The sequence below is a fragment of the Myripristis murdjan genome, chromosome 15 (assembly GCF_902150065.1).
Source record: "Myripristis murdjan chromosome 15, fMyrMur1.1, whole genome shotgun sequence".
Lineage (NCBI taxonomy): Eukaryota > Metazoa > Chordata > Actinopteri > Holocentriformes > Holocentridae > Myripristis > Myripristis murdjan.
In genome coordinates this window covers 7,691,572-7,705,719 of record NC_043994.1, presented here as the reverse complement: position 1 = coordinate 7,705,719, position 14,148 = coordinate 7,691,572, and the positions used below count along the sequence as shown (strand labels likewise).

At 40.6% G+C, this 14,148-nt stretch overlaps 1 protein-coding gene across 1 annotated transcript; it reads left to right on the top strand.

The window, feature by feature from the left end:
- The first annotated feature begins 2,818 nt into the window (after positions 1 to 2,818).
- On the top strand, positions 2,819 to 13,741 carry LOC115372209 (NLR family CARD domain-containing protein 3-like). Its single transcript, XM_030069904.1, has 9 exons — positions 2,819 to 2,837; positions 2,947 to 3,081; positions 3,203 to 3,281; positions 4,151 to 4,379; positions 5,452 to 7,222; positions 7,323 to 7,496; positions 8,237 to 8,410; positions 10,349 to 10,395; positions 11,504 to 13,741. Exons 2-9 carry the CDS (start codon positions 3,011 to 3,013, stop codon positions 12,040 to 12,042), a joined length of 3,084 nt encoding a protein of 1,027 aa, XP_029925764.1. The 5' UTR covers positions 2,819 to 2,837; positions 2,947 to 3,010; the 3' UTR covers positions 12,043 to 13,741.
- Positions 13,742 to 14,148: the final 407 nt, after the last annotated feature.

Genomic DNA, 14,148 nt, shown 5'->3' with positions numbered 1-14,148 from the left:
TTTTGTGGTCCTTCTCTTCTTGATGCATGACAGTCAACAGCTAGTCAACTGTTAAGTCTTTGATTTAGCATTTCATTTAGCTCGTGAAATGCTGAATGTGTTGTGAATTCTTGGATTCAGCAGTGAGCAGCAGCTGATAAAAAGTGACTGAAGAGAGTACAGAAGTAGCCAAACCAAAGGTTTTGAATCACTGCAGACATGAGAGGTTCTTCATGATACAGTCATAACTGCACAGAAAACGCTATACTCATAGACCCAGAGGTGTGTCAGATTAGCTGTGGACAGACATAGGAGCAAACACACTTCCCTCCAGAGTAAAATGGAATGATTTGCATACGTTTTCTATTCATATTAAAATTAATATTCAACATTTTTTTTAAGCTTGTGGTCAGAGTAAGGAAGCAATTTGGAGGCTTTGGGCTCTGCTAACCTTGCATGAGCTTGAATTTGTCATCTGAAACTAGACTAAATGATAAATTACAAAAAATACGATTAAATGATAGTGAAGATAATCATTTGCAGCTGGAGATGGGATGGGGTGAGATCATATCCATAACTCTGACCCTGAAAAGCAAGAAATTCAGTTTTGAAAATATTTTTAAATAACTAAAAGATACAAACGTATGAAAATGGGGAGTCATCTGGAAGATACTGCAAATTAACAGAGGGCCATTCGAAACAGCCACTATAAATAATGATACTGTGCAAATGACAATCCTGACAAAATTGAAAAACAAACTATGCAAGATGCAATGGCTGAAAACAAAAAAGGCTTTTTAATATTTTCTACATAGTCGCCTTTTTAAAATGCACTCTTGTTTTCCATTGTTTCTACATGCTATGAGCCAACGTAGGGTCCCTTGTTCTTTACTGTTTTTGTTCTGTCACATTTGGCTCTCAGTATGTGACATGCCTCCATATTTTTTCCAGCCTCATTGTCAGGCCTTCATTTCTCCACTAGAGGGCAACACTGTCTCCCTTCCAGTTTTCAGCATCATGTGAGGTGTCTCTTTTCTCTGGATTCCCTCTCCCTCTCTCACTGTATATAAGCAGAGAGTTACTTTATTAAAGGTGTGAGGTGTTGATAAGGTTGTTGATACAATGACTTCAAATTCCTGCACAGGCTTACTGTCCTACCTCCTCGTCAAAATGCACCCAAGTGCCACTTTCAGCATCATATGACCTTTAACCGTTCAAAAGGCCTAGTGGAAAATGGGTAAAAAAAAAAAAAAAAAAAAAAGTCATTTTGCAATAACAGAAGCGTTCATTATACAGTTCTATTGGCATTCTGTATTTCTATTGACCTTATTAACCCACTGATATCCACAAAAGAATTATAGAATTTCTTTTACAGTGCTTAAAGTAGGCTACTGGCCAAGATAAGCACAAATCCATCAGGGTAGCACTATAGTAATCCATTTAACGTTTTTGCAACTATCTCAAAAATGGCTTGGCCTAATCATCAAAATTCTTTCATCATTTTAATCTCTCAATTCATCTGCATCTTTGCTCTGCCCTAAAAAATATCATGTTTTAAGGTGATTTTATTAAAATCCTATTTTTTGGTCAGTCGAACCAAAACTTAGTCGGGATCATCTATGGACTTCACTGATGGTCTTAACGAAATCCCAATAATTCATTCCATTACAATGATACAAGCCAAATAATTTTTATCAAAATATTTTATTCTCAAAAATGTGCAATTTCATGATTTAATTTCTTTAAAACTAATTTTCTGCTCAATTTTACTGGTTTCTTGTTCAGTTCCCGAGCATTTTTGCTTATCTGCGTATCTCCATTTTCCTCCTTGTTTTTGAAAAAAAAAATAAGTGAATTTGCTAAGGTTTCAAAACGGTTAAACAGCTTATGAAAGGTGTTTGACAAAGTGCGAGCGACTGTGCTCTTAACCAACTGTGGGTGGAATTAAGTGCAGGGGACGGAGAGTACCGGAATCCCCTGAGCCCGCTATGCCCATGAGTCTGGTTGAGTATGAGTATAGTTTCGATATCTTTTTTCTCCTTCGCCCTTCTGTAACTGATATTCTGAGGAAGTGACCTCACCCTCAGATCAGAAGCATACACACACACACTCAGGAGTGGCGCAGGAGAATTAGCAGCGTCTTCTCTCAGGGTTTCTCTCCAGATGAAGCTTGAAAATCTCTTTGATTAAATCTGGACGTGATTCAGCAGGTAATTACCCCACCAGGGATCACTGTAACTGAACCGACTGCTGCTGTCCTACATTGTGTGTCATGACCAGATGTGTGCAGGGCAGAGTGGGACCACAAGATGGTGTAAAGTCTTTTAAAAGGTGACCGTCTTTCCATATAAATCGTCATTATGCTATTATTTTCAGTGTTGATATCTGACAATGACAACGAAATCAGCTTTGCCTAAAATGTTTTAGCTGTATTTTTTTTAGTGGTGACCAACATTTCATTGCTGAAATATGCACACTATGTTGCAGAACCAGTCTGACAGTTTGGATAAGCTTGACTGAAGTAACTTTGTTTCTGCTGTTGAAACACCATGAGAGAAGAACACAGAAAACACAGCATCCCAGAGGATTAACAGTCTTTCTAACTGAAACTACTCAGTGCCTCGCTGTAAAGGGTGGCTGCTCTGAGTGTTACAGTCACTCTGTGGTAATGTGCCATGGTACTAACAGGAAGAGATCATGTATCTTTTCACGGAAAGTGTGTTGAAATGAATCAGCCTATTGTGTTTGTGTAAAAGTGTTGCCTCTGCTATGGAACGAGCTGGGAAGAGAAAGAGGAGGTTCCCTGCCTCTAGAACCACTCTGTCTGGGGAACATGACAGCCAAACTAAAGCTAAGAGGTAAGAGGATCTCTGATTGTCCATGACTGTTCTCCATCTCAGAGCTCAGCAGGCAAATCATTACAGCAGCATTATTCACAGGAAAAGTTCTGCATGTGTTCTGTTGAAGACCTATCCAGCAGGCGAGACCAGAACCTGGACCTGGACCTGAACCTAAACGCAGCTGTGTGTCCATGAGCAGTGACTGGTCTATGGATAAACCACCTGTTCAGTTCAAGGATGGACACCACTCTGTTGATAATGGGTAATTATTTAAAACTGGTCATTAAAAACACCACATCCAATAATCAAAACAGCCTTCATTGTGTGTGTGTGTGTGTGTGTGTGTGTGTGTGTGTGTGTGTGTGTGTGTGTGTCCTCCACAGAGTCCACCAGCATCACTCAGAGGTTCCCAATGGTCAGGCTGCCCAGGAGCATCAAACAGACCTGATCTCCATATTTACGGTGTGTAAATGTACAACATACAAACTGAAAAAACAGTAATACTGCTCATAATTGCCTCCATGCTGCACTCTTTACATCTTTCAGGCTGGTTGCACCAGCAAGGATTCATTTAACCTAAGATTGGTTCTGGTCAGAAGCAGGCGATTAAATCAGATTTAAAATGAAGAAGTTTGTCGCACTATTAAAAACTGATCCTGTTCTAGTAAATCCAAGCTTAGAGACATAAACTGCACTTAACTGAAGATGGTGATGCCTGGTTACCAAAAACAAGTGAACAAACAAGTGATCAAAGTAACATTTAAGACTAAAAAAAGACAGACTCACATGCTGTCAGAAGCCAGAGTGTAAAATGAGAGAAACATGTTCATTTGTATCCACTGACAGTGTCACATGTTTTAGCTAACAGGCATATAGACCCCTCATCATGGCTCAGCAAGTGCATGGCAGTATATACTACAGGGTGCAAGTCCAGTGTATGGGTAGAAAGTATATATATAAAGTTTAAGTTTAAGAAACAGCATACTGGTAACAACAGGGCACCAGCTGTCCCGGGACAGCTAGCAGCACGTAATGGACTGTACAAAGATCCAGGTTCATCCTTGACAAAAAGGGCCAAGAGTCTGTCTTTGGAGTTTTGGTGCAACAGGACTAAATTTAATCGAGGCTTGAAGTAGAAACTAAACATAGGTTTGAACATAAGTTAAAATTGAATCCTTAATTTGGTGAAAGAGAATTGACCAGTAAATCATGATTTAACCTGGTTTAAAAATGAATTCTTGTTTGCGCAGCTCAACCTCAGTCTCTTTAACCTGGATTTGATTTTGTGTTCTGTGTCCAAAAGTTTAATTCTTTTATTTTTCTGTTTCCAGATGCTTGAGGAGAATATTGTCACCTTTGTGAAGAACGAGCTGAAAAAAATCCAGAGGTCTCTGAGTCCAGATTATCCAGAATGCTTAGAGAGGCAGAGGGAGGATGAGGAGGTGTTGGATAGCGAGGAGGAAGAGCAGCGGAGGAGCAGCAGAGATGCTTTTCTGCAGATCACACTGCACTTCCTGAGGAGGATGAAGCGGGAGGACCTGGCTAACCGTCTGCAGAGCAGTAAGAGAATTTTAACAGAATAGAAAGAAGGAATGATGGGAAAATGGAAGTGTTTGAATTCCTAACCGCTACTGTAAATAGACATTACAAAACACAAATTCCCAGTTAGAAGGGAAATTATCACAATCCCCAAGGATAACCTTGTTAAAATATTAATTTCTAAAAAAATTGTGTAATGCCGCATACAAAGCCTAAATGAAAATTGTTGCCTTTCACATTTGGCTACACACTAATTTTTCCACACAATAGTTATGGGCTAAATTGATTTCATGTATTCCTTTTCGACCACCGAGAGTAATCTGGAACTTTCCATAACACGGGACTCTTCAGAACCCATAAAGTTCAGGTTCTGTCTTTTGTTTCCATTTCCGCTGCATGAAGAACCAATCATGAAAGGCATTACCCCACAAAAAAAATTAGCGCTACTGTGTTTGTCGTCCTGCTTAATTTTTTCCTGTCTGTGCACACGATGTCCGGCTCTCCTAAATTTGAGAAATTTTTTTATTCACATTTTCAGCAGCCATCTCAAGCTTCGCCAAAAATACTGGAAAACCTAATTAAAAGCCAAGATCAACACCCAGTCAGATCAAACCAGTTGTGATGTATGTAATGATGCTCTTTGACACATTTTATCAGCCTCTGAGGCTTTTTACACAGGATGTGTTTTCTCCCGGCCATCAGGAGGCAGCTTTTCCTCCTCCTCATGCTTGCCAGTGAAAAGCAGCTTTCTGTTTCCTCATCACGTCCCAATGGCTTCCTTGGGACGGCAGCAGCACTCCAGTGCACTGTGTTGTTTATTAAACTGTGAATTGTTAAACTGTTAAACTGTGAACTATGAAATATGGACAGCCCCCTAGCACCTCCTAAAAGTTTGGTTCCAGGAACTTTAACCTGGGACTGTGTCATTGCATTGGAAACAATAGCAGAGGCCATGAAATGGCCTTCATGGCATGACACACGTCATTCTCACAGGTGAAAAGACTAAAAGATAGATTTACCAGGAAATATTCACATTTCTCCCATTTAATGTAACATCCATTTGTTATTTGCAATTTGTTGTTTGTTCATTCAGAAACTCTCACAGGGTGCCAACGGGAACTCAAATCCAATCTGAAGAAGACGTTTAAGTGTTTGTTTGAGGGTATTGCTAAAACAGGAAACCCAACACCTCTGAATCAGATCTACACAGAACTGTACATCACAGAGGGAGAGAGTGGAGAGGTCAATCACGAACATGAGGTCAGACAGATTGAAAAAGCATCCAGGAAACCAGCCAGACCAGAAACACCAATCAGATGTGAGGACATCTTTAAACCCTTACCTGGAAGAGATCAGCCAATCAGAACAGTGATGACAAAAGGTGTGGCTGGCATCGGGAAAACAGTCTTAACACAGAAGTTCACTCTGGACTGGGCTGAAGACAAAGCCAACCAGCATGTGCACTTCACATTTCCATTCACTTTCAGAGAGCTGAATCTGCTCAAAGGGAGAAAGTTTAGCTTGGTGGAACTTCTTCATCACTTCTTCACTGAGACCAAAGAAGCAGAAATCAGCAGGTTTGAGCAGTTCCAGGTTGTGTTGATCTTTGATGGTCTGGATGAGTGTCGACTTCCTCTGGACTTCAAGAACAACCAGATCCTGACTGATGTTACAGAGTCCACGTCAGTGGACGTTCTGCTGACAAACCTCATCAAAGGGAAACTGCTTCCCTCTGCTCGCCTCTGGATAACCACACGACCCGCAGCAGCCAATCAGATCCCCTCTCAGTGTGTTGGCATGGTGACAGAGGTGAGAGGCTTCACTGACACACATAAAGCACAATACTTCAGGAAGAGGTTCAGAAATAAGGAGCAGGCCAGCAAAATCATCTCCCACATCAAGACATCACGAAGCCTTCATATCATGTGCCACATCCCAGTCTTCTGCTGGATCACTGCTACAGTTCTGGAGGACGTGTTGAAAACCAGTGAGGGAGGAGATCTGCCCAAGACCCTGACCGACATGTATATCCACTTCCTGCTGGTTGAGGCCAAAGTGCAGAATGTCAAGTATCATGGCAGGGCTGAGACAGATCCACACTGGACTCCAGAGACCAGGGAGATGATCCTGTCTCTTGGAAAACTGGCTTTTGAGGAGCTGGAGAAAGGCAACCTGATTTTCTATGAAGCAGACCTGACAGAGTGTGGCATTGATATCACAGCAGCCTCAGTGTACTCAGGAGTGTTCACACAGATCTTTAAAGTGGAGCGTCAACTGCACCAGGACAAAGTTTTCTGCTTTGTCCATCTGAGCATTCAGGAGTTTCTGGCTGCTATTTATGTCTTTCTGACATTCATCAACTCTGGAGTCAATCTGCTGTCAGAGGAACAATCAAACTCCCATCTAAAACACCTTTATCACAGTGCTGTGGACAAGGCCTTACAGAGTCCAAATGGACACCTGGACTTGTTCCTTCGTTTCCTCCTGGGTCTTTCCCTGCAGAGCAATCAGAGTCTCCTACGAGACCTGCTGACAAAGACAAGGAGTCATTCACAGACCAATCAGGAAACAGTCCAGTTCATTAAGGAGAAGATCAGGGAGAATCCCTCTCCAGAGAGAAGCATCAACCTGTTCCACTGTCTGAATGAGCTGAATGACCATTCTCTAGTGGAGGAGATCCAACACTACCTGAGTTCAGGATGTCTCTCCACAGTCAAACTCTCCCCTGCTCAGTGGTCAGCTCTGGTCTTCATCTTATTGTCATCAGAGGAAAATCTGGATGTGTTTGACTTGAAGAAATACTCTGCTTCAGAGGAGGCTCTAATGGGACTGCTGCCACTGGTCAAAGCCTCCAATAAATCTGTGTAGGTTCATAGACAACTGGATATATTAAACACATACTGTTATCACCACATGAGAAAAACATGCTAAATGTTATTGTTTTCATCTTTAATTTCCCTTCAGGCTCAGTGTGTGTAAGCTGTCAGAGAGAAGTTGTGCAGCCCTGGCCTCAGTTCTCAGCTCCCAGTCCTCTAGTCTGAGAGAGCTGGACCTGAGTAACAACGAGCTGCAGGATTCAGGAGTTAAGCTGCTCTCTGCTGGACTGGAAAGTCCACACTGTAAACTGGAGACTCTCAGGTAACATCCATTCACGGTGATTGATTTGTCACGTTTCAAACTAAGGTCCATTCCCTCAAAATGTTTAACCATTTAAGATCCATATGAGGATCAACTGTTCAGTGTTTTTGTCTTCATCCCTTCTTGCCCCACTGTGAAACAGAGGCCTTCATGTCACTGTGATGGTCATTCAGCAGTTAGGCAGATATCTCCAAAACAATGAGGTGGATCTCCATGAAATAGAAATAGAGCAGTGAAACAGATCAGAGGTTTTCAAACTTATTACTTAAAGGTCCACATTTTTCCTCAGGGTCAGAGGTCTGAAATGACTGGCAATAACAAAATAACAAATAACTGCCTTCCTGGACATTTCTTCAACATTGTATTTAATTCCAGATTTATTTTTTAATTTCACTAATATGGAGCAACATTAAAATGCGATTATTTGTCACAACAAAAAAGGACATCCAGAAGTCTGATTGTACTCTTACATACATTTTGACCAACAGGGTCAGTACTACGGTTCACTGTGGATGGCAGTACACATCTTATTTATAGCCACAATACAATAAAACACAAATGGCAACCAAGATTAACACTCCCCTCACCACAGTCAGGAATGCTGGCAGAAGACAGCACTGACCGGTAGGCTAGTTTGTCATTTATGGTCGCACCTTTTGGAAGCAAATTCTCTGGTTTTAATGAGTGAACTCGGCAGCAATAACACACAAAGTGATGATTGTATTTATGATGGTGTGTAGGCTGTCAGGCTGTCGGCTGACGGAGGAAGCCTGTGCTTCTCTGGCCTCAGCTCTGAGCTCCAATCCCTCCCATCTGACAGAGCTGGACCTGAGTTACAATCATCCAGGAGCCTCAGGAGTGAAGCTGCTCTCTGCTGGACTGGAGGATCCAACCTGGGGACTGGAAACTCTCAGGTATGGAGAAGCACAGGCTATGGGCCACATTAACTCTTTTCTCCGTATAAGGAAGCCTGTCTTGGAGAGATGTAGAGGTGGAGAGAGCTGCCCAACCATTGAAAAGACAAGATACATGGGTTCTGGTGTTAAAAACTAGTGAAAATTAGAAATAACAATAAAAAACTGAAATTCAAACAATTTTGTGAATTCTGTAGGCTACACAGCCTGCACACAAAGATTCCCATTAAGGTATTAACAAGTTATATCACAACAGTTATACTTGGCTGAGAAAAACATCACTATTACACTACAGTGCCATCTAAAAGACTGTCACCATACACCATATCCATCACCATACTGGCATACTCACAATAAAATAAAAATAACTGGTCAGATGAATAAGTCTCTCTTGATGCACCTTACCCTCTCTGTCCATAACAAACTTTATTGATATATAGCTATATCGTTATAAAGCTCATTATGGACAGAGAGGGTAAGGGTATATTAATCACTGAGCAAGCTTCCAGTTTCATATACCTCCATATCAAGTTTCTCCAGGATATCAATGGTCTTCCCCCCTCATGCCATGAATCATCAGGGACCACCTTCAGCTATAGTGCCAACAGTCAGCGATATCTGCCCTTAGAGTTTTATTTTCTGTTTGTAATTTATTAATCTAACTTTTCAGGCCTTCCAGTGTTTGTTTCTGTTGATTAATATCCAAAGTAAGCTGCTGGACTGTTGACATTAGCTACTTCAAAGCTAGAGTGAAGATACTCATATCATATAAAACTAGATGACCAAAGGAAGCAATTGATGTCAGGCATGTTATGTCGGCAAGGGGGATAAATATCTCTGCAATGTTAGGCTAAATTCTGATGAGGGAAAAACTAACATGGCTCTTTTCAAAGGGGTCCCTTGACCTCTGACCTCAAGATATCTGAATGAAAATGGGTTGTCTGGGCACCCATGGGTCACCCCTTTGCAGACATGCCCACTTTATGCTAATCCCATGCAGGCCCAGGGCATTCAGAGGATGTCTGTCTTTCCGGGTATATGCCAATAGGGGGAGGTTTCTGAGCATTTTCCAGAACAGAACACTCATCACCCAATCATCTAAAAATGCAGTTCTTACAGAAATCTCCAAATGTTAAAAGTTTTTGACACCAAATCAAATTATGCATTTTTTTACAGTGTTCCTCAAGATTTTGGTGACCTAATGCAGTATTTTGGAGGGATTTCCCCCCCATTTTTATTAATTCTTTAGTGATGAAAAATGGTTACATTTTGCACCAAATCTGTGTAACAAATAGTATCAACCCAAAAACAAGTTATGGCACATAACTGAGTAGGGGAATAGCTATCGTATCCTCCTATCACAATGTTCTACTCCTTATAGACTCTAAATAAATACAAAAATAAATAGGTGCTTGACCAAATCACAATGTTTATTACAGATTTATGACCGTAATAACCTGACACAGAGTGCTGAGCTGCATCTCAAATCAGTCTTCAGGTTCCCAGCTTTCAGATAATGTTTACCACTTCTGTGTGGACTCTACTGTTGGCCTTTTATTTCCCCCTGAAGACCCCCTGCCCCCTCACTAAACGGCTCTTAGAAAGACCTAGAATGGTCAGGGGTTAAAGCCCCCCTTGCTACAACAGGTAAACCAGAATTATGAATTCATATTCATTCATTTAATAAAAGGTTGGCAATATACAGAAATTTTGACTTTATGGTGGAGAATATTGCACACACGTTTTAAGGATGTACACCAAAATAAAAGCAACATGGACAGCATCTTGACTCAGCTGCATACACACTGTTACTGAACGAGGCCCATTATCTTATAAGAGACTGAAGATTTTTTTCATGTTTAATGGTGGATATGAGTGACATTGCCAGGTATATCATTTATAACGAAGGCTATTTGCTGTCTATGTTTCCATCTGCAGGGCGGACCATGGTGGCAAGCAGTGGTTGAAACCAGGTCTGAGGAAGTGTAAGTGTGGATTTAATTTGATCCATGAACTCAAAGCTGCAAACCTTCAGCTGTTTAGATGCAGTTTAGGTGCAGCTGCAGCTTCTGCTGGTTGTTCTCAGCTGTTTCTACCCATTGAAGCAAACAAAAACACATTTAATGCTCCACTACAGAGACATTCTTTATCCTTTAATATTTACACATTTTTACACATTTCTCTAATCTAAATTCCACACTCTCAAAAAAGTGAACACATTCACCTGAGCCCTTGATAATTTTGGTAAACCATCTAACTTTTGACACACAAAAAACTCATTTCATTGAATTCATTTCACCATTTTGAAAAGTCCACACAGAAAACTGTGTGGACAAACAAAGTGAGATACAGGCTCTCCAAACAGTTCACCCCACTGTCTATCAGAGTCTATCGATCATTTTGCAAAACTAACATAACCTTTCACAGAAAGTTTAATAATAGCGTTTATGTTGATTATTATTATTATTATTATTATTATTATTATCATTATTAAATCCTATTCACTGTCATAAATAAAGGGCTTGATGATGAAAATTAATTGATTACAACAGTATCACTGTAGCTTAATATTTTCTAGAGTGGCTATGTTTATGATTGTCAGAGTATAAATATTAGTTTGGAGAAATGTCCTAATTCAAATCAGAAAAAAATGCCGTAATTTTGAACCAGTGAGTGAATTTAGTTTAATTTATTTAATTTAAGGCAATTCAGATTATGCATGAAGTATTTTGTGAATTAATGTTACCCCCAAATGAATAAAACTTGAAAATATTACTAATACAAAAATATTTACATCTCTATGATTTGATGTAAATATTTACATCTCTTTATTATTTGTTGTGACTATACAAATTATATATATGATGTATAAATGTAGTTTAGTTTCTGTAATAATGGCTCTTACGAATGTGAAGTTAATTTTCACAGCAGAATGTAACGGCCATTCATTCAGATCCTGCTGTGAATGAAGATGCTGACACACTGTGTCTGCATCAAAGTGTTAACAACTCCTTATAAATCAGCAGATAATAAACACAACAGGTCTGTTAGATACAAATTTGCTGCTGCACTGTGTCTTGTTCTCTCCATCAGATGCCTGTGAAGTCAAACTGGACACAAACACAGGACACAGAGACCTGGTCCTGTCTGAGGACAACAGGACGGTGACAATGAAAGAGGAGCAGCCATGTCCTGATCACCCCGAGAGGTTCGACGTCTGCAAACAGATCCTGTGTAGAGACGGCCTGACCGGTCGCTGCTACTGGGAGGTCGAGTGGACAGGAAAGGTGTCTGTAGCAGTGACCTACAGAGGGATCAGGAGGAGAGGCAACAGTGCTGACTGTGAGCTTGGATGTAATGACATGTCCTGGATTCTGGAGTGCTATGATGGTGGTTTCGCCGCCTGGCACAATAAGAAAGGAGCAGACATCCCCGTCCCGGCCTCCTCTAACAGAGTGGCGGTGTATCTGGACTGGGCTGCTGGCTCTCTGTCCTTCTACAGCGTCTCCTCTGACACACTGATCCACCTCCACACCTTCAACAACAAATTCACTGAACCTCTGTACCCGGGCTTTGGCTTTGGCTTTGGCTTTGAGGCATCTTACTCCTCAGTGTCTCTGTGTCAGATTTGAGGAGCGAGAGTCGCCTACTGGGTGGGTTACGCACACACCAAGTAAAACAGAATAAACTCAAAGTAAATAATAAATGAATCCATAGACCTCCACATTAAAGAGGATTTTTTTTCAGCTGATGGATGGATTCTTATTATAAAAATATAGAACTTTTTCATAGGAGGAAAAAATCTCAGCGACAGTCTGATTCATGCTAACTTTGAGAAAATACCAAGTCCTTTCTAGTCTCTGCTTGGTCCAATACCAAATGGCAACGTTCACTACATGAACTTAATGCTGAATTAGGTCACCATGTGAGGCGAAGGTTTTCTGCTGTCATGGCTTTGTGTTTGATATCTGCCCCTATGGCTCTTAATGTTTGTATTCATATTTCTAGGACCTTTTCATAGAGACCTAGCCTGCTCTCCGAAATGCAGTGACTTGTTAAATATATTTTTCCCATTTCCAACCTTTGATATTTTATTTTAGACATATAATATTCTTTTATAATAGGTCAGTGTTTCTAATAGCCGAGTCGAAATCCTGCTGAATCTTGTAAAAAATCAGTTTAAAGCTGAGTCAGTCACGGGCTGTTTGACACCAGGACAGCGGTGCTCCTACATTACCAGTATGTTATTTATTAAAATATGGATAGGAGGCATTCAGAGAAGATACTTTATTCTCGCCAAATACTGCACCCGTTAGCATAACTTGCAGTTCCAAGGCAAATGTATTTACTTTCTTGCTTCCTTTCATTTGGCTATTACTGATGAGACAGTAATGATGTGCAGGCAGTGCTCATGGGAGTAGTAGTATCATGAACTATCATACTGGAATGTGATACTACCCGTTGAAATAAGTTCAGGTTCTGTTAATTAGAATGATTTTTTTTAAAGGAAAATGCCACACAGCAAAGGCTGGCATGTAATTCTACCCACATTTGGCGGGTGGGTGGGGATTAATGTCAAGCTCTGATTGTGATGATGAGACAAGTGTGTTATCGCTCTTGTTCCTTCTTTACACAGTCAAACTAGCTTAAGTGACTTTGCTCGGCTTTGTGAAGCCCACACACGGCTTGGCAGAATTCACCAACTGTCCAATGAGCATCAAAGCTCAATATGCTCTCATGCGGCTTGGAGCGCTCATTACCACTTGTGGCTATATTTACTCTTACTATAGGATGATAAGTTACGTTATCCTCTATCCAGATTTCCACAGGGAAATTTGATCTCTGCATGTGACCTGTCCTCCTTATTAGGAGCAGTGGGCAGCAACTGTGTAGCACCTGGAGACCAAATTCAGTTCAATCCCCGTGTCTTGGTCAAGGATACTAAGAGGAAAATTAACCTAACATACATGTTTTTGATGATGGAGGACACTGGAGCACCCACAAAACCCACGCATACATGGAGAGAACATGCAGAGTCCACGCACTGTGCCACTTTCATAAGTTTGTTTTCAGAAGGTATTTATTTTTGTCATTAGTTAGTTGAACTACAGTTATATAACTCTTAATTCCCATACTGCACTCGCATAAAACTCTATCAACTCTATAAAGTCTGTATGGTCATTAAATGCATAATGTTTGTTTTTTAAACATATGATAATAGGAACCTGTTTTTCTGCAAATTTTTGGTGAAAACTAGTTTGTAAACTACTAGCTAGCTAAAGTCCACTAACTAACATAAATGGTCCATGTATTTTAAAATGCAAAGCGAGATCCCACTGGATCTTTGTTACAAATGTTTTGTTCTGTAACTTTGTGAAATAAAAAAAAGCTTACGCAGAGCTGGATGGATTCGTTCTTTAAGTAGTCCGACATTTTCAAAACAGCAACCAAGTGTCAATGTCCGTAATTCCTTCTAGCTGCCAGCAATGGTCAACAAAGGTCATGTAGCACTTCATGCTACATGACCTAATTTTATTGATGTGGCTGTTTGTCCGAACCACAGATGTATACAAAACGCACAGTTCCTAATGAAGATGATTAACTATTTGAACTGAAATCATGTTCCATATGAGTCCACTCCCTCCCTGTCATGCAGGTGTTTCCATGCAGCGACAGTCGGTGTTAGAGTCTCAGAGGCACAGCATGGTAATTAATTGCCGCAACATGAGATTTGACTG